The sequence below is a fragment of the Aedes aegypti genome, unplaced genomic scaffold (assembly GCF_002204515.2).
Source record: "Aedes aegypti strain LVP_AGWG unplaced genomic scaffold, AaegL5.0 Primary Assembly AGWG_AaegL5_hic_scaff_1233_PBJ_arrow, whole genome shotgun sequence".
Lineage (NCBI taxonomy): Eukaryota > Metazoa > Arthropoda > Insecta > Diptera > Culicidae > Aedes > Aedes aegypti.
In genome coordinates, this window is record NW_018734659.1 from 952 (window position 1) to 21,487 (window position 20,536).

The 20,536-nt window shown below is 39.7% G+C and overlaps 1 protein-coding gene and 2 long non-coding RNA genes across 4 annotated transcripts; 2 read left to right on the forward strand and 1 right to left on the reverse strand.

The window, feature by feature from the left end:
* Window positions 1-1,478: 1,478 nt before the first annotated feature.
* LOC110680368 lies at window positions 1,479-11,042 on the forward strand. Its single transcript, XR_002502849.1, has 3 exons — window positions 1,479-2,081; window positions 10,552-10,654; window positions 10,882-11,042. It is a non-coding gene; the product is annotated as an uncharacterized LOC110680368 (long non-coding RNA).
* Window positions 11,043-11,554: 512 nt separating this feature from the next.
* LOC5571751 (synaptosomal-associated protein 29) lies at window positions 11,555-13,639 on the reverse strand. The gene is made up of 2 exons (XM_021856174.1): window positions 13,175-13,639; window positions 11,555-13,116 (listed from the first exon to the last, which is right to left on the reverse strand). The coding sequence occupies exon 2, from the start codon at window positions 13,107-13,109 to the stop codon at window positions 11,985-11,987; it is 1,125 nt and encodes a 374-aa protein (XP_021711866.1). The 5' UTR covers window positions 13,110-13,116; window positions 13,175-13,639; the 3' UTR covers window positions 11,555-11,984.
* Window positions 13,640-14,910: 1,271 nt separating this feature from the next.
* Window positions 14,911-16,604, forward strand: LOC110680366. 2 transcript variants are annotated; one of them, XR_002502847.1, is made up of 3 exons: window positions 14,911-14,950; window positions 15,743-16,114; window positions 16,176-16,604. It is a non-coding gene; the product is annotated as an uncharacterized LOC110680366 (long non-coding RNA). The 2 variants fall into 2 exon arrangements; XR_002502846.1 differs by lacking the exon at window positions 14,911-14,950 and having other exon boundaries at window positions 15,324-16,114.
* Window positions 16,605-20,536: the final 3,932 nt, after the last annotated feature.

Sequence of the window (20,536 nt, forward strand, 5' to 3'; positions counted from 1 at the left end):
ATATGGGCTAATGGATTATGCCCTCCCATCGCGGCAAGGTCGCATAACCAAGGGGAGGGATCTCGTGTATATCATTTTGTAGCAAAATTAAACATTGTAAATCTGCGTAATACGCCTAAATGTATGCAATTTCCCATGAAATAAGCACGTTATCCAACAATAAACGGTTTTATGAGTAAAAACTATTCTTGTTATGTTATACGATTTCAAAAAAGAGTTCAGCAGTTCGCTCTGAAGCTTACACAACCCTTTTAACAGTCAAAGTTTGCATGCAGGCTTAGCACCAGCAGATTGTTTAGTACCGACATTTCCAACAGTAGGGGAAGACGGGGTAAGACCGCCCGCCTAAGCAATTGAATTCATATGTCAAAATCAAGAACCAACAAATCTTTTTTTCGACGCAGCATATCGTTTTTTGAAGCCTTGGGCATGATAAAAAAAATATCACAGATGTTGTATTTGTAATAAAATATTTATTTCTTGAAGCTTAAAAAAGTGATGTCTTATCACGATTATTTTTAGCGACGGGGTAAAACCGCCCCACCCACGGGGTAAAAGCGGACACCACGATTTTCGTGCACAATTTTGCAAAAAAAATATCAGTTCCTTGTGATATTAAAAAGTATAATGTTTAATGGATTCTACATTGAGGAACGTGAATATTGAATTATGTTTAGGGTTTATTAATTCAAAAAATCTTAGATATATACTTATCATCACCTTTAAACATCCATATTTTGGAAAAATATGCGGATTTGGCTTGTATTTTTACAAAATTGATTTAATTTTACTTGAATAGTAACGTACAACGTAATTACAACTTTTAAAATGGTTTAGACCATTTTATTTGGTATAAATTAGGGGTGGCGGTCTTACCCCATTCATAGTGGTCGGTTTTACTCCGCTTGCGCAATTTTTACAACTTTGGCCTTATTTCAAAGCTAAAGATTTACAATTCATATTTCACTTCACTGAAGCATATTTCACATTTCCGTTCAAGCATGGACGGGTAATTTGTTATATTTTTACAAAAAAAATCCCTTCCGAAATCCTTAAGTGAACATCTGCTCAATTTAGATCAAATTCAATATTGACGAACAGAAACTTTGTTTTTGATATTTGTTATGAAAATTTTAATGTAAATATCAACCTACAGTCGAAGCTCGTTATAACGACAACTTTTATAACGACAAAAGCTCTCTATAGCGACATTTTCAGTCCCATGCAAAATATTTCAATGTTATATCTGTTCTCTATAACGACTTTTCTCTATTGCGACGGTCCCTTGCGATGTCGTTATAACGCGCTTTGTCTGTAAATGGTTCCTAATGTCAAAAATCTTGTGTTTATGGGAAGTGCTTGGTGAACTTTTAAGAAAACTGCCATTTTCATGCCAAACTGAAGGTGGTCCGTCTTACCCCGGCGGGCGCTCTTACCCCGTCTTCCCCTATTGCTAACACCTTCAAAAAACTCTGAATATTTCTATGACCATAATAAAAATAAAATAGTTTAAAATCATAATTAGACATCTATAAACTAGAAAAAAATGAATATCTGTGATTCCAACGAAGTAGCATCCTTGACAAGAAATACTATTTGGTACCGACTTGATCAAAATCACTCCAGTGATCAATTTGCCCCCGGATTACGGTACTTTTGACAGATGAGATTTACAGATCGTTCGGTGAAGTAAAAATCACCGAACAGTTCACCGATATCTGCTGCCGAGAATTCGGTGAAATTTCACAGAAATCTGTGATAAATTCTAAGCGTGTAGGGAACCGTGGGGTGAACGAGCATGGCCCCAGTTTTTGAATAGTTAGGGGCTTCAAAACATGTCTACCTCGGATCATTGATAACGTCGGATAACAACTGCAGCAGAGAAATTCGAAGACGTATCATTGCCGGAAGTCGTGCTTACTATGGACTCCACAAGACCTTGCGGTCTGGTAAACTTCACTTCCGTACTAAGTGTACCATGTATGTTCGGATCAGCGAGAATAGACTGTCCGGTGGTGAATCCCTCGACAGCTTGATACTGCGAAAGCTCAGACAGATGGGGACCATGGGGAAACATTAATGTAAGAAACATGATTATACCTAACCTTATACAAACACTGAACTCTAGCGTAACATTTGAAAAGGGCCTATCTGCAAAACGTAAACATTGAGAAATTCTCAATTGAAGATTCCGTACCATATTTATAATTCCTATTTTAAACCCATTCGCATTTTTACTAGTTTCATACCTGTGTTCGACACCCATTAAAGTCTGTTGCGTGGCCCATTATGTTTCTAATCTCAAATAACACAACAACTCGTAAAAATTGTTGAATTCAAACATCATCGGCAGATAGGCCCTTCTATGAATCTTCAAACCAGTTAGGCCCTTTCAGTTAGGCCCTTTGATTGAACATGGTTTCAGTTTGGCCCTTTTATAATTTGCTAATTTTATTGATTTTTGAATTGGTTTGCACAAATCTTGAAAAAAATTTAGCGATTATGTGAAAAAACACTATATAATAGCTAAATATTGGAAATTTTCGGTTGAAGATTCAGTACCATATTGATTATTCCTATTTCAAACCCATTCGCTTTTTACTAGTTTCATACTTGGGGAAGATCCAAAAATGACGTCCATCGTTTTTCGGGATTTCTAGAACCTTTCTACCCCCTCTGTCACGCTTTTTCCAATACCCAATCCATGCACTATCACATTTTCGTACATCCCCCCATTGGAGGAGGCCCCAATTGATGGACTTTTTTTTGGGATAATCCCTTGTGTTCGACACTTATAATGGTCTATTACGTGGCTCACAACGATTTGAATTTCAAATAGCACAATAACTTGTAAAAATAGTTCAATTCAAACATCATCCGCAGATAGGCCCTTTTACGAATTTTCAAACCAGTTAGGCCCTTTTTGAATTTGCTAATTTTATTGATTATTGAAGTGATTTGCATAATTCTTCAACAACATTTAATGATTATGTGAGAAAACAACACAATATCATACAAGCTAAATATTGGAAACTATTCTATACAAAATCAGCAACATATTGATTATTGATATTTCAAACCCATTCACTTTTTTTACTAGTTTTATACTTGTGTTAGACACTCATTATGGTTTATTACGTGGCCCAGAACGTTAGTAATCTCAAATAGCAAAACGACTCGTGAAAATGGTTGCATTCAAATATCATCAGCAGTTAGGCCCCTTAATGAATCTTCAAACCAGTTAGGCCCTTGGATTGGACATGGTTTCAGTTAGGCCCCTCCAGTTAGGCCCTTTTATTAAACAGAGTTCCAGTTAGGCCCTTTTGGAATTTGTTGATTTTATTGCTTATTGTGATTTTCATAGTACTTAAATAAAATAAAGCGAGAGAAAAACAATGTAATAGCTAAATGTTGGATATTCTCGATTGAAGGTTCAGTACTTTATTGATTATATCTATTTCAAACCCATTCACTGTTTTACTTGTTTTATACTTGAGGGCCTCCCTCAGCCGAGCAGTTTAAGTCCGCGGCTACAAAGCAAAGCCATTCTAAAGGTATCTGAGTGGGAATAGAATTCAGATACCTTCAGAATGGCTCGGTCCAGGTTTTTTCGTAATGGAAAATTCCTTTACTTTCCTGAATATAGAGTACCTTCGTACTTGTCACACGATATACGAATGCGAAAATGACAACTTGTCAAAGAAAGCTCTCAGTTTATAACGAATTTGTTTTTGTGAAAATCGCGACTTTTGGAAATTACCAAATAAAAATTATTCAATTTTTTTAATGTAATTGATTTTTTTTTCAGGATAAAAAATCAGTTTTTCAACTAACTTCGCATTAAGATTATGATAAAACTAGTAAAAAAGAGAATGGGCTTGAAATAGGAATCAATATAGTACTGAATCTTCAATAAAGAATTTTTATTAATCAATGTTGATTTTCTCACATACCTAATCGATTGATTTTGTTCTGAAACTTTGAAAATCACTTCAATAATCAATAAAATTAACAAATTCCAAAAGGGCCTAACTGGAACTAAGTTTAATAAAAGGGCCTAACTGGAGGGGCCTAACTGAAACCATGTTCAAGCAAAGGGCCTAACTGAAAGGGCCTAACTGGTTTGCAGTCTCGTAAAAGGGCCTATCTGCCGATGATATTTGAATTCAACCATTTTCACGAGTTGTTTTGTTATTTAAGATTTAAATCGTTATGGGCCACCTAGTAGACTATTATTGGTGTCGAACACAAGTATAAAACTATTAAATAGGAGAAAGGGTTTGAAATATGAATAATCAATATAGTACTGAATCTTCAATAAAGAATTTTCAATATTCAATGTTGATTTTCTCACATAATCGATTGTTTTTGTTCTAAAACTTAGAAAATCTATTCAATATTCAATAAAATTAACAAATTCCAAGAGGGCCTAACTGGAACTATGTTAAATAAAAGGGCCTAACTGGAGGGGCCTAACTGAAACCATGTCCAATCCAAGGGCCTAACTGAAAGGGCCTAACTGGTTTGAAGATTCATTAAGGGGCCTAACTGCTGATGATATTTGAATGCAACCATTTTCACGAGTCGTTTTGCTATTTGAGATTACTAACGTTCTGGGCCACGTAATAAACCATAATGAGTGTCTAACACAAGTATAAAACTAGTAAAAAAAGTGAATGGAATTGAAATATCAATAATCAATATGTTGCTGATTTTGTATAGAATAGTTTCCAATATTTAATGAGGGAATGGTTCGATCTTCGAAATAGAAGTAACAAACGTTGTTACAAAGCGAAAGAAAATTAACTTTTATTAAATCGCGTGTTTCTCACAGAAACGTTTTTCAACTAATGTTGTTGTTGTTGCTACTGACGACGAAAATGCGCGCGAAGGGGTTTCGCCGCTTAGGTCGAATGACGTAGGACTACGGGATTGTCCATCTCAATACCCCCGCTCAATTCCCGGAGGCCATCAATCCAAGGCTGGCCCGATGTTTCTGGAACACTCCTGCTGGCAATCCCTTGGTCATGACATCAGCGAGTTGATCATTGGTAGACTTGTAGCGTAGGGCAACTTGTCCTTGCTGAATCAGCTCTCGCACGAAACGGTGCTTCACGTCGACATGCTTCATACGACCAGCATCCCTCTCGTCCTCTGCTATCCTGATGGTTGACTGATTGTCTTCGTAGTAAGTCACAGGTCCTTCGAGCTCTTTGCCCAAATCCTGCAACAGTCGCTTCATCCAGATACCGTGGCACACGGTCACGCTAAGTGCAACCAGCTCGGCCTCGGTCGATGACAAGGACACAGTCGATTGCTTCCTGGTAAGCCAACCAACCGTGCATCCATGAACCCGGAACACATATCCGGTGAGTGATCGCCGGTCTATCGGATCATTTGCCCAGTCGGCATCACAAAATGCTTCCATAACCGGTGCCTCGTTGCTTCCTCGAAATTCCAGTCCTAGGTCCAACGTGCCACGGATATACCGCAACACTCGCTTCAAGTGCACCCAGTGCTCTTCCGTTGGGCAGCTCTGGAATTGACTAAAATAGTTGACAGCCGCAAACAGATCGGGCCGCGATGTCAGGGCGACGTACATAAGGCACCCAATCAACTCGCGATACGGCTTCTCCGTTCGTTGGGACTCTTCTCCTTTCGACAACCGCAAACGACATTCGATTGGTGTTAAAATCGGCTTGCACTCCTGCATATTGAACCGCCGTAACAGGTCTTCCATAAAAGTGCGCTGGCTAATCCGCAGGTACCTCTCATCGACAACGCGCTCAATTTTCATGCCAAGAAAGCTCTTCACCTCCCCCAGGTCCTTCATCTCAAATTCACTGGCCAGGGATCTCTTCACCGTCTCGATCACCTTCAATTGTGAACCGATAATCAAAATATCGTCCACATAGATAATCAGAAACAGTGGACCGTTTTTGGTTCGCTTCACGTAAAGGCACTGATCACTTGCTCCTCTATTGAACCCAAGCTTCTCGACGAAAACATGGAACCGCTCGTTCCAGGCCCTCGACGCCTGTTTCAGGCCGTACAGTGAACGGTTTAAGCGGCACACCAGACCCTTACCTTTCTCGAATCCTTCTGGCTGGACCATATATATCTCCTCCGAAATCTTTCCGTTTAAGAAGGCGGTTTTTACGTCCATCTGATGGACCGCCATCTTCTCGTGGTTGGCAACCGCTAAGACCGTCCGAAGTGTGTCTAACTTCGCAACTGGGGAGTAAGTCTCCGCATAATCGAATCCATACCTTTGAGTGAATCCGCGGGCTACGAGCCTGGCCTTGTAGCGAATCTTGCCGCCGTCTTCATCCCGCTTCAGCCGGAACACCCACTTGCAGGTAATCGGCACACGACCTTCTGGAATCTTTGTCAACGACCAGGTGTTGTTTTTCTCCAAGGCTTCCATTTCTTCCCGAACAGCTACTTCCCACTTCGGCCAATCAGCTCGCTTCTTCATTTCCGACAGCGAACTCGGAAGATTCTCCACGAAGCTGGTAGCACTGAGAGCAAATCCGGTGTAATCCATCTCGAAGTCCCGTTGCCACGTTGGAGGCTGACGTTCTCGCCGCGGACGGGGCGTACTTTTCGGAGTGCTTTCCGCACGCCGTGAGTTCTGGCTTCGACGACGTTGTCCTCGCCATTCCTCCTGATCATTTTCCGTTGTGCTTTCTCCTCCATCTTCTCGAATGGTTTCCTCTACACAGCTATCAAAATTTTCTTCATCCATGACATCTTCCACAGCTACTTCGTTGTCGTCGTCAGCTTCTTCCGGTATTCCCGGCACACGAACGTAGTCTTGACTTGCTGCACTCTCCCGATCCAAGGGAACATCGCTTCTACCACTTTCGACGAAAATCACGTCACGCACGACTGCAACGGTCTTCCGCCTTGGATCCCATACGCGGTAGCCATTATGGGAATAACCAATAAACACCCCTCGCCATGATTTCGAATCCAGCTTCTTCCGGTGTTCCTTTGGAATGTGCACATAAACATCCACTCCGAACGCTCGCAGCTTGTGCACATCTGGCTTACGTCCTTCCCATACTTCGAACGGGGTTTTCTTGCTGTCGAGAGCACTCGCTGGACTGCGGTTTGACAAAAACGCCGCAGTCTGGATCGCCGGACCCCAGAACTTCTTGTCAATTCCGGAATCCTCCAGCATGGAACGCACCTTCTCGACTAGCGTCCTATTCATCCGTTCGCTGACGCCGTTCTGTTCCGGAGTGTAAGGGACGGTCCATTCAATCTGAATTCCCATCTTCTTGCAGAACTTCCGGAATGCGCCAGCTCTGTATTCACCGCCGTTGTCACAGCGGAATCGCGAGATCTTGTTTCCGAACTTCGCCGACACGTAGGCTTCGTACTCCTTGAACTTGCTGGTGACCTGGTCCTTGGAATTCATCAGATACACTACCGTGAACCGACTCCAATCGTCGATAAACGTGACGAAGTAGGTCTCACCGTCGATCCCCACATGCGATACAGGGCCGCACACGTCCGAGTGGATTAGTTCCAAAACTCGCGACGACCGTCTACCCTCGCGCGCGGAGAAGGGCATTCGAGTCTGCTTCCCGGCGATGCATGACTCACAAACTATTTCGTCACTGTCTTTCGTACCAAGTTCGGCATCAAGTCCAACAACCATCTTATCTCGCACTAAAGTTTCTAAATTTTTCGCACTCAAGTGGCCGTACCGACGGTGCCACAGTTCCAGCTCTTTGGGTACGCGACCGCACGAGTAGAGCGACGATTTTTCCCCACACTCCTCTTCTCGGTGGAGGCTCAGTTCGTACAGTTTTCCACGTCGTTTCCCAATCGCCACTACACCCGATTCTTGTGCGATGCTGACTGCGCCACTAGCGAACACTATTCTCAGTCCGTTCATTTCAATTTTACGCACCGACAAGAGATTGACACTTGCTTCCGGAATGTAAAGTACGTCCCGCAATGTTATCGGAATCGATTCACCGTTTACAACCGAACACAAACGAATCACGCCGCGATGTTTCGCGACGATCGACTGTCCCTGTTTGGCGACAGCGATTTTCATCGGCTTCTGCAACGGTATCAACTCATCGAAAAGCTCACTATCATTCGCGATATGCTCCGATGAGCCGGAATCGATAATCCACGTCACTACGTTTTTCTTCTTATTCGGAATCGTTTCCGCCGTGACGAAACACACACCTTTTCCGCCTGCACCGTAGTGCGCACTCGTCTTCTTCGAGTCGTTCTTCTTTTTCTTCTCTGGACACTCAGCGACTCTGTGTCCCTCTTGGCCGCAGCCAAAACACTTCCACACTTTCTTCTTCTGCTGCTGCTTCGATGAGTTTCGGCCTCGCGATCCAGAGAAAGCTGCTGCATCTGGCTTCGTCGAAAGGGATTCGACATCTGCACTCTTCCGCTTCGTTTCTTCGTCCAGTAATCGACACTTCACGAACTCCAGCGTTAATGCATCTTCCGGCATCGTCTCGATGGCTGTCACAACCGTCGCGTAAGTTGAATCCAGCGTCAACAGCAGATGACAGACGATATCGAGATCATCAATACCAGCACCGGTGGATTTGTATTCCCGAACGATCCGGTCGAACCGGAGGAAGTGCTCTTGCAGGCTGGCGCCGTCCTGCCGAAGAGTAATCAGCTGCTTCTTCAGATGCAAGCGACTAGCAATGCTCCGTCGCTCGAAAATCCGCTGCAGCGCTAGCCAAATCGCTTTTGGGGTCGGTTTGTCGTGGATGTACTCGAGTTGACTGTCGTGGATGCGGGAAATCAACAACGATCGGCATCGTTTGTCCTTCTTTTTCCTTTTCTCCACCGCTTTCGTCTTCTGCTGGCGTTCCTCAGCCGTGTCCTCCTGCTTGATCTCAAGCTCCTCTACTTCCGCCACCTCCTGTTCGATACAGTCCATCAGCTCGTGCTCGTCGAGCAAGGCCAGCATTCGAAACTTCCATGCCGGGTAGTTTGAGCCATCAAAAAGTGGCACACGCGCAAGATCGCCCTCTCGTTCCATGATTCCGTACCGTGCAAAACTTTTACTTCCGACCGAATTTCCGACACTCGCGAATACTGGAACCCATAACCTAATGAGGGAATGGTTCGATCTTCGAAATAGAAGTAACAAACGTTGTTACAAAGCGAAAGAAAATTAACTTTTATTAAATCGCGTGTTTCTCACAGAAACGTTTTTCAACTAATGTTGTTGTTGTTGCTACTGACGACGAAAATGCGCGCGAAGGGGTTTCGCCGCTTAGGTCGAATGACGTAGGACTACGGGATTGTCCATCTCAATAATATTTAGCTTGTATGATATTGTGTTGTTTTCTCACATAATCATTAAATGTTGTTGAAGAATTATGCAAATCACTTCAATAATCAATAAAATTAGCAAATTCAAAAAGGGCCTAACTGGTTTGAAAATTCGTAAAAGGGCCTATCTGCGGATGATGTTTGAATTGAACTATTTTTACAAGTTGTTGTGCTATTTGAAATTCAAATCGTTGTGAGCCACGTAATAGACCATTATAAGTGTCAAACACAAGGGATTATCCCAAAAAAAAGTCCATCAATTGGGGCCTCCTCCAATGGGGGGATGTACGAAAATGTGATAGCGCATGGATTGGGTATTGGAAAAAGCGTGACAGAGGGGGTAGAAAGGTTCTAGAAATCCCGAAAAACGATGGACGTCATTTTTGGATCTTCCCCAAGTATGAAACTAGTAAAAAGCGAATGGGTTTGAAATAGGAATAATCAATATGGTACTGAATCTTCAACCGAAAATTTCCAATATTTAGCTATTATATAGTGTTTTTTCACATAATCGCTAAATTTTTTTCAAGTTTTGTGCAAACCAATTCAAAAATCAATAAAATTAGCAAATTATAAAAGGGCCAAACTGAAACCATGTTCAATCAAAGGGCCTAACTGAAAGGGCCTAACTGGTTTGAAGACTCGTAAAAGGGCCTATCTGCCGATGATGTTTGAATTCAACATTTTTTACTAGTTTTATGTTATGTTAGATTTAAAACGTTACGTGGCCCAGTAATAGACTATGAGTGTCGAACAAAAGTTTAAAACTATTAGATAGCAATGAGTTTAAAATAGTAACAATCAATATGTTACAGAATCTTCAATCGAGAATTTCTCAATTTTTACGTTATGCTGATAGACCCTTTTCAAATATTTCACTAGGTTCCATTATTCGAGAGAAACACTATACAATGGCTAAATATTGAAAAATATGGAGGAAAATTTAAAACGCATGGAAGGGCCAATCTGATTTTGATGGAAATTTTCAGTTAGGCCCTTTTATGACCAGTTAGGCCCTCTTAGTTTTATCATTTTCAGATAGGCCCTTTTAAATTTGAATAAAATTACCATTAATAATGCATTTTTCATGCCCGTAAGAGTATGTAGGAGTAATTCACGTAAAAAATTATACGAATAATGAATAATCAAGTTTGTTTACATTTTGCAGTTAGGCCCTTTTCAAATGTTACGCTAGAACTAAAATATAACGTATATTTACAGCTTTGAGCGTAATAACCAAAATCGCTTCAGAGAAGTTTTTCATCCCTCCCACAATCCGAACAATGTACAAGACGCTAAGACCGGTAGCCCTCTATGTTGAAAGGTTAGTCCGCTAAGACCACGCAGATGCTAGCCGAGCCCGTCTTAAGTGGTGAACTCGCCAAGGGCGAAAAGCCACTCTAATAAAGATAAATAATAATAATAAGCCGAGCCCGTCCACATCCGATTGCAAATCATAAAGAAATACAATACAGTAGATGTCTCCTTCAACTGGGCAGCTAACTGACTGATACCTCAATCAGCAGCTGCAACTCTCTTTAATCATTCCAGGTTTACAATTCAATATCCTACACAAATATCATACCTCTCTCAACGAACTTCCACACTTTTACCTACGACGACGTATGCTTCTCAACCGACGATTCTTCTACCTGAGGTGCGACACTACCTCTATTCCAACACTCTACGGGCGACAATGCTCGAAGAGGACCTGCAAACGCTAGGAGTTTTTGAACGACGTGTGCTTAGGACGATCTTCGGCGGAGTATGTGAGAACGGCGTATGGAGAAGAAGAATGAACCACGAGCTTGCGCAACTCTACGGTGAACCCAGTATCACGAAAGTCGCCAAAGCTGGAAGGGTACGATGGGCGGGACACGTTGTGAGAATGCCGGACAACAATCCCGCAAAAATGGTGTTCAACTCAAATCCGGCCGGTGCAAGACGAAGGGGAGCGCAACGAGCTAGGTGGTTTGACCAAGTGGAGCAGGATCTTGGAAGTGTGGGGCGATCGAGGAATTGGAGGTTAGCAGCCATGGACCGAGTTATTTGGCGTAACATTGTGGCGCAGGTCATGTCTTGAAGGACGTAGAGCCAGCAAAAGTAAAGTAAGGGCTTCAAAACATGGGTTCCTTGAGAAAGTTTCTTCAGTAAAATGAAAGAAAGCTTGAAAGCAAATAAAAAGTTCACGGAAATGGTCTATTGTTCTTTAAAAAAACTAAAATGACGACCTTTAAACATTTATTTTATGCTTCTAGTGTTATGCAGCTACATACTTAATCCTCAATCTCAAGTATTTGTTTATACCACTGAATAAAGATGAAAACTTTTCGAGAATGTTTATAAGTGCCGTTATTTCATATTGATTTAAATGACCATACAGTCAAAATAATAATGTACAATGTAGCTATGTTTTATCCGTTTTATCAGAGTCTAGAGTATGAGTAAGTCTAGCTATATTTCAGAGGATTTTAGTTTTTCAATACTTTTTTTCTACCTATAGATTGGAAAAAGTTTGAGAAAATAATGATTCATTTACAGTTTTTAGTGCTTACGAAATACGGAAAGTAGAAGGCGGGATTTGATACGGTCCTGTGTAAATTATTAAACGATTTTCTAGATTCTTTATCATACTTCACAAGAAATTAAACAAATCACTTACGCAATAACCGATTCATTTCTTTGCTTTGTTTGCCGATTTTAACGTCAACATCTTCAACCCGATTAGAAATATCATCGATCAGATCATTTTGACTGTCTATCTCTTGATTCAAATCCAAAGCAAGGTTTTTGAGACGTGATAAATTGCCCCGCATGTCATCCAAGTTCTGATCCAACTGCTGACTGAATCCTCCGGTGGATACATTTGGACCATTAGTATGTGTCATTTCCTGCGATGAGTTGTAATTAGGTCTACGAGTGGCTGCATCTGGCCAATAATTATCGGGAATTCGAAAATCCTGCGGGTTCGGATACACTTCCTCTGGAGGAGATGGTGTTAGGTTGGCTCGAGACATTCCAGTTGAACTGTTTTGCTGTTGATCCTGACTCATTCTTCCAGAAAGATAATTTTTCAGTCCTCCGAAAACACTTTTAAGACTATTAAGGTGTTTTTGACTGAATCGCAGCGAATTATTGATCTCGTCTAATTGTTTCTTAGTTTTGTCCAACTGCTCACGCTGGCGATGTAATTCTTCGGCCGTGGCAATTCCCACCTGTTCGGTTTCCCGTAATACTCCTAGGCACCGCTGAGACGTAAGCAAGGTGCTCTCTTCCAGTTCTCTTCTTCTAGACTCAAACGATTGCTGCTGTTGGATTATCTCGTCATCTATATCGGAATCGCTATAAATTGCAGAACCAGGCGCTTGTCGAAAGTTTTTTGTATTATAGGGAGAAGTGGCCACGGACGCAGTTGTGCCGTAGGAATCCGATACGTATTCTCCTGCTGTTTGGTTGCCGTAATTGCTATAGCTTCCACCCGATTGACCAAAAGGTTCTGGTCCAAGAACATCCGGGCGTGTAAAATTTGGCCCTAAATTATCCCCTCGAACTTTTCCACTGTTGGATGAACAAAATTTGTCTCCCTCAACTGATTCATAGTTTTGTGATAAATAATTTGTACGGTACTGATCCAACTTGTATCCTCCTTGATGGTCTGCAGATGGGCTTACACTACTACTTCCTGGTCTTCTTGCATTACGAAGAAATAGCTGATCATCGACATCGTCATCGTCCGCGAATAAATTCGTCGGATTCGGAACATATTGGTGACCTGACATGATTATTCTGGAATAGTGGCAAGTATTACGGGAAAATATACTAATAATATGTACTCATTACTCACGAGATATGAACCAGGAATAGAGAAAAAATTCTTGCCTATATTTGCAAGTATTTTCCAATTATTTTTGATTTCTGCTTTCAGAACTGGCGAGAGACTAACAAAGAGACTTTTCCAATTGGAATGTCAAATTTACTGTCAAATGTCATATAGATCCACTCTGGACCAAACATACGAATGATTGATGTTCGAAAGATCGAATGGTTCGAATTTGCTTCGAACGAAAACGGGAATGCGAATTAGCGATACTTTCGAAAGAATCCTTTTCGAACGTAAACAAGAATAAGGGTGAATAATCCTGATATCAAGTGAAGCGAGGTCGGAGTGAAATGACCAAGTCCTAGATTTGATCGAACAACCGCAAGAAAAAAACATATACAGTAAGTTTTACCGTCGTACTTTTTATTGGACTAATTCACCCTTATTCTTGTTTACGACCGTATCTGTCTTTCGAACGAATGTACCTATTCGAATGTATTCGAAAATGGCATTCTTGTTTTCGTACGTATTCGTATCGAATACGATTCGTATGCGAAAAAGTATAGGCCTATTCACATGACGTCTCAAATCAGCTGATCGGGAAGCACTTTGACAGTTCTTCTATGAAAATGACAGGCCCGTGTTAGCACCGGTCCTCCACCGATGTAAACAAATCTGGACAAACATTTGAAAAGGGCCCAAGAGGTCTTGAGCCTTTTTTTTAGAAACGTTGCTGTTGAGCCCTTCTTAGCCCGCCCACGCAAACTAACACCACTATCAGAAAGATTAGCGTTAGCTCTTCCTGATATTGGTATTGGTGAGCGTGATCGAGATGAATTGGGCTCAACAGTCGTCGATGTGCCCTTTTGAAATGTTTGTCCAGAAATGCATAGACGGATCTGTCACATGAAAAGGCCTATTGCCGCATCAGCAAGTTTTTCGAAACAATTCTAAGCTGTCAAAAACGAAAACAAAAGGAGGAAAATCCTTGTTTTTATTTATCATAGTGGTTTCTGCGTTCGTGTACATACACGTTACATGTCACCAACACTACTTAAAAATTGCTGGTTGAAAATATAAACAAAGATCAGCTGTTCCCAGCAAAATCATATGCAGTATTTTCAACCAGCAAATTTGCGCATGTATTCGTGACACCGCTCGGCGAGAGCTCAATTGGGTCCTAAAATTTTTAATGAAATCTTGTTTTTATTCAATAACACGAAAGAGCATCTTACTGCAACTACTTTAGCAATATTTCCCGCTCAAATAACGGCTATATCATGTTTAAAATTTAATTTAAAAATTGGGTCCATAAATGAACCTTGACACTTAAGATCATGTTTGACGTTCGCTTAGTCGACAAAAACACCACAGGGGTTTTAGTTTTACCACTGGGGTTGTTCCTATCTGACATTTCGGAAGGGACACGGAAAACAAAATACACCCAAAATTTGAGTTTAAGCCAAGGAGTGCGACAAAATCTAAAAAAATGTTTTTTTGGACTCAAACCAACGAAAAACATTAGAAAATTGAGTATACATGTGTTATTGGCCTAAACTTAAGCGTTTGGCACTAAAATTGGGACAGGGCTTTAGGACCCTATTGACTGTTTAACGATAAACTTGCAACGATCGACGCGCCAGCATATTTCATATAACGGAGGGTATTAGAACTAACTTGGAGGTGATGATTTGGAGGTTATTTGGAAATTTGGAGGTTAAAATACCCTCTAAACACTAGCGATTTTGCGGTGGGATGTTGACGTTTGATCACGAATTACCCACGGATTCATCGTTTGTGGTTCTGATTATCTTACACGGTCGTTTGCGAATACCCTTTAATGGGTAAAAATTCACCCATTTCCGCTAGAAGTGCCTCTCCACATTTAAAGAGTAAACACGGTTTACTCTTTAAAGGGTAAAAGCGGTTTCTGTCAATGGCTGGGTATTTTTTTACCCTTTTTGTAAATCTCGCTCGCGGCACAAAAAGGGTAAAAATTTACCCTTTTTGCGCTAAAACAGGGTAAAAATTTACTCTGAAAGTAAATAATTTTAACCGAAATCAAAATCGGAATCTTTGAAATGAAACGATCAAAAACAATAGTTTTTAATGTAGTAATTTTATTTTTTACATACTTTTTCAATTTAATAATTAATTGATTTTGTTTCTGCATTAACTGTCGCTCCTCTATGCCGATATTTGCTGCAACCAGATATAGCTGCGGACTGCAGGAACAATAGATAAATCTGAAATATCAAAATGTTTTGCAATCAATACAAATTCATGTCGACAATGCTACAGAACTTACCACTTCTTTGAATGTTGTATACAAAAAAAAAATACTAGAAATTAAACCAAAACAATTTACACCGAACAACACCAGCTTCATGCTATGAAAAGACTGCCAACTGTTTTTTCACCCATAAATGGGTTTAAAAACACCCATTTTTAATCTGGAGCGGCTTTATAATAATGGGTGTTTATTTACCCGTTTTGGAATTTTGAATTTACCCTTTTTATGACAGATCTCTCTGCTATTTGAAAATGAGTATTTTTTTACTCATTAAAGGGTACTCGCAAACCACCGTGTAGGTTCTGATTTGTGCATCAGAGATCCGGATCTACTTTTTTTTTTGTATTTAAGTGGTAAAAGTTTTGTATTTGAGAGAATTTCAACAATCCATGGCCTTTTAGAAATACCTCATGAGGAGTGGATGCATATGAGACGGTACCAATCCTCAGAGTCTATGAATGGAGAGTTGCGCGAAGAGACTTCTTTGAATGGTTGTTCTTCTTCGTCTTCGAAAACAGCCCCTATCTGTTTTGCTGGTCTGCTCGATAGGTAGACGGTTTGACAGTTCGATAGGTAGATTTGGTATCACTCTTCGCGCAACTCTCCATTCATAAACTCTGCCAATCCTATCTCCGGAAGCGATTTGATGTCTATGAGATACCTGATTCAAAGTAAGTTTATTATAACAATGATTGTTCTAATCCTAATGCCGAATCGTTGAATTCGTTTCAGGATTTCCAAAAACTGTCGACCTTATAAAGCGACATTTCTGTTCAATCTTGAAATTCACGATTTCCTCCTCAAAAACAAGCAGGTGGAGCACAAGCTTTGCCTGGTGCTTCTTAATGGTTTTTCATTGAGGGTAGTTATCAACATTGTGCGTGAAAGCCGTAGCTCAACTAAATCCTCTCTGAAATGGATGGTGTCCTGGAAAGGCAAAAACGGCCAACGATGGATAACGCTCCAGATGTCGGATGAAGAAATGCGTTGGACATCTTCCGGGGATCTTTGTTTGGAGTGTCCATTGGCATGGTAACACTCATTTGGATGTGAATACATAGAAATAAATAATTTCATAAATATGAAGCTTGAAAGTTGAAAACGAATAATGTGCCATTATGAAAAAAAAAAAACAATAAAAACAGGAAAAATTTGAGCTTAGTGATGAACTGCAATATTTTCATGAATATTTGGCCGGGTTTCTACAAGTTTAGGCTTATTCTGCGAATGAGGTGATAAAAGTCGACTTGCTTCTAAGTTCAGGGCTGATAGCAGGTCTCTTTTTAGAGATTTGGTCACTACAGTCAACTCTCTCTAACTCGACATTGAAGGGACCATCGAGTTAGGGAGATATCGAGATACAGAACACAAAACCAGTGCAACTGCGATCCAAGGGGCCATCGAGTTAGCCATGAAAACCAACTTTTACTATGGTTCTCCAACTCGATATCGAGATACAGAACATCGAGTAAGGGAGAGTTAACTGTATTTGAATGCACGCCTCTATTTTTTATATGGAAGGGGTAATGGAAGATTTTAGAGTCTCTTTTTAAATCAAAATGGTCTCTAAAGTCACTATTTTGAATCCTGGTGATTTCTTCTGGGATACTTTCTAGAAATCCTCCAGGCACCCCCCGAGAATTTCTTCCAGGATTTTTTTACAAATTCCCCCAGGAATTCGCCCGAAGATTCTTCAAAAGATATTTAAAGGAGTTTCTTTGCTTCATGAAATCCAAGCAACTACCATCATTAATTAATGCAGGGCTAACTCTTGAAACTTTTTAGCAGGGCTGGTAGTGAGTCTCTTTTTAGTGACGGGTACTTTTTTGAAGTCAATTTCAGTCATTTCATGCGGAAGGATTCGTCATTGATTTGATTTGAGCAGCTTTTTCGTTCAAAATCAAGAAATTTTACATGAAAATGTGTTCATTGAATTCTATTCTCCGACTGAAGCACAGTGAACATATTTTAATCCAATAATTTTCAGTTTTGAACAGAATGATGACGATGATTACAATGACGGATTTTTACAAGTTCAACTAAAGTCACATTTTGGCTGATTAGTAGTTAAAATAACAAAAAATATAACACAACTTGTAGTAGTATTAGATATGTAATATTAGAGATTGAGCTTTTTTTTTCATTCGTTACGACTCAATCTATAATACTACAATTATGTAGATCCCAAAATATTGCCACGACTTTAAGTCGATAAGACCTTAGGATCTAGTATAGAAAAAATGTGAGCGTATAAGTTGGGCTCAATCAATACATAGTAATATTCGCAGAAAAAATAATATCTAGGGTGCCGGTGCCATTAGTAGATTAGTGTTCTTATGAGCACTTCCACAGTTATTAACTGAGAGCTTTCTTTGTCGATTGACCATTTTTGCATGTGTATATCGTGTGGCAGGTACGAAGATACTCTATGCCCTGGGAATCGAGAAAATTTCCTTTACGAAAAGATCCTCGACCAGTGGGATTCGAACCCACGACCGTCAGCATGGTCATGCTGAATAGCTGCGCGTTCACCGCACAATGGTCGGGCTCCATATAAAGGGGCGGCCAAAACTACCAAAAACTTTGTTGAGATTTTTATGATTTTTTTCATTTTAAAATATACCTCATGTGTTATATTATTATGATCCTTAATTGAAATTGAACTAAAATTTAAATTTCTATGATTTTTATGACGGCAAACAGGCTGAAGTCAAGAAATTGAAAAATGTAACAATAAAATAAAGCACAAAATTTATAGTTTAGGAATGCAATATTTCCCCAAAGTTACCCACTATCTGATAGCTTATGGTTCAACACTTTTATCGAGCATGAGGATGGAAAAAAATATTTGGTTTATGTTTTAATACTATTCAATATTACATTTTAGTAATTTTGGTGATTTTGAATATGAAAAACAACTCTTGTCGCGTCATGTCGCCGCCATTTCGAATATTGCAACATCAAAAAGCATCCTTAGATCTAACAAAAAACCTTTAACATTTTTGCAGAAATTTGCTGATTTGCAAGTTAGAGCTATTTGAATAATTCAATATTTTACATATATTTTGACGATATTTTTCATACAAAGTTTATTTAAAATTTATTTAACCATTATTCATACACATTTTGATCAAACTCAATCAAATATAAACAAAATTTGTGCTTTCAGCCCGGTTTGATAACAATTTTAAATTAAAAAAAATATTTTTTTCAAAGTTACGTAATTTGTGAATAATCCCTTCTGAAACAACAAAAACGCCAAATAACATATTCAGATTACATATTTCATCGATTAAGGCGATAAAAATAGTTTTGGCCAAACTTCACTTTTTTCCGACCATTGTGCACCGCTACGGCTATCTGGGCCCCTTTCAACCTCTGCTATATGGGAAAAATATAAAAAGAATGATAAAACTATTTGTTTGACATAAAATCACTTGAGCCACTATTGGTACACCAGAGTTTATGAATGGAGAGTTGCGCGAAGAGTGATACCAAATCTACCTATCGAACTGTCAAACCGTCTACCTATCGAGCAGACCAGCAAAACAGATAGGGGCTGTTTTCGAAGACGAAGAAGAACAACCATTCAAAGAAGTCTCTTCGCGCAACTCTCCATTCATAGACTCTGTGGTACACGTGTTCCAGTAGTTGCGCTAGTGCTCCAGTGGTAGACGTTCGGGAATTATACAAGGAATTTTAAGCAAAATGGTACATTTTTACATAGGTTTAACATTTTTCCCTCTGAACAGCAATTAATATCTTTCGTATGAAGCATAAAGATTATCTCTAGTGCTTTTCTTTATTTTTATACATCCATTTCAAAAACTGCTTCCATCTGTTGATCCACTACTGGAACACGACGGCAACTACTGGTGCAAGGGAGCAAATTTTTAGCATAAACTTAATTATTTATATGACTTTTTGATAAAATAAAAAGCTGAAATTTAGTAAATCGACTAAACTAGAGACGATCTATCCACCAAAAATAACACATGTCGTTTTTATCGAAAAATGTTCGTTTTATTCCATAGTCCAACCTACTGGTACATTACAACCATTGGTACCGGCACCCTATAGGCCTTTTCATGTGACAGATCCGTCTATGCATTTGTTTACATCGGTGGATGACCGGTACTAACACGGGCCTGTCATTTTCATAGAAGAAATGTCAAAGCGCTTCCCAATCAGCTGATTTGAGATGTCATTTGAATAGGCCTATTTGAGGTAAAACTTAAAACTTCATAATGGTCTTATCCACTGGTGTACTAAACTGACTCGGTCGAAGAATTTTGACACTAGAGCGGGTCCAAATCACGTGGAGATAATACGGGAGCGTGCCCCGCTTAAGTGTCACAATTCTCAGACCGAGTGAATTTAGTACACCAATGGATTAGGCCATTAACTGTTTAAAATTTGTTTCAATTTAAAACATAATTATAACATTACAACAATTATTGTTATGATTCTGTTATGGAAAATAACAAAATGAGTTATATTTTTGTTTGATTTGAAACATGAGTTACAGTTTTATCTAAATTATAACATATTTTGTTTCAATTTTGTTAAGTGTAGAGGAAATTGTGTCATATTTTTTTGCTATTTGAGTCGTGATGAATGAAAAAAAGAAGCCCAATCTCTAATACTACAATAATTACCAATGATCTAGAATCCTAGCGGTGTTTAAGATGCAATTTTGAAGGTATTTCAATTAAATTTCTAATCTTTCATTTATTTTCATAAAAATGCAGGATTATCAAAGGCAAATAAGTTTTAAGCCTGATTCGCTGCTGACAAGTAATTTCTTGGCCTATCTTGATGCATGGAAAATTCCTGCAAGGAATCGATCAAGAAAGCGCTTTTTTTCTGATCGCAGTTCGCAGTTGAAAAGAGATGTCAGTTAAAACGGGAGTCGCTGTAGAAAATTTCTGCAAGGAATCGGCGAGAAATTTCTTTAGCGATTCCTGTTCAGCAGCAAATCAGGCTTAAAGCTAAGTATGCTGTTTCGCTCAAGAAAAGTAAAGAAATTCCTTGACTGAAAGGGTCAAGAAATTTCCTACAGAGAGCCCCCTTTGAAGTGACATTTCTTTACA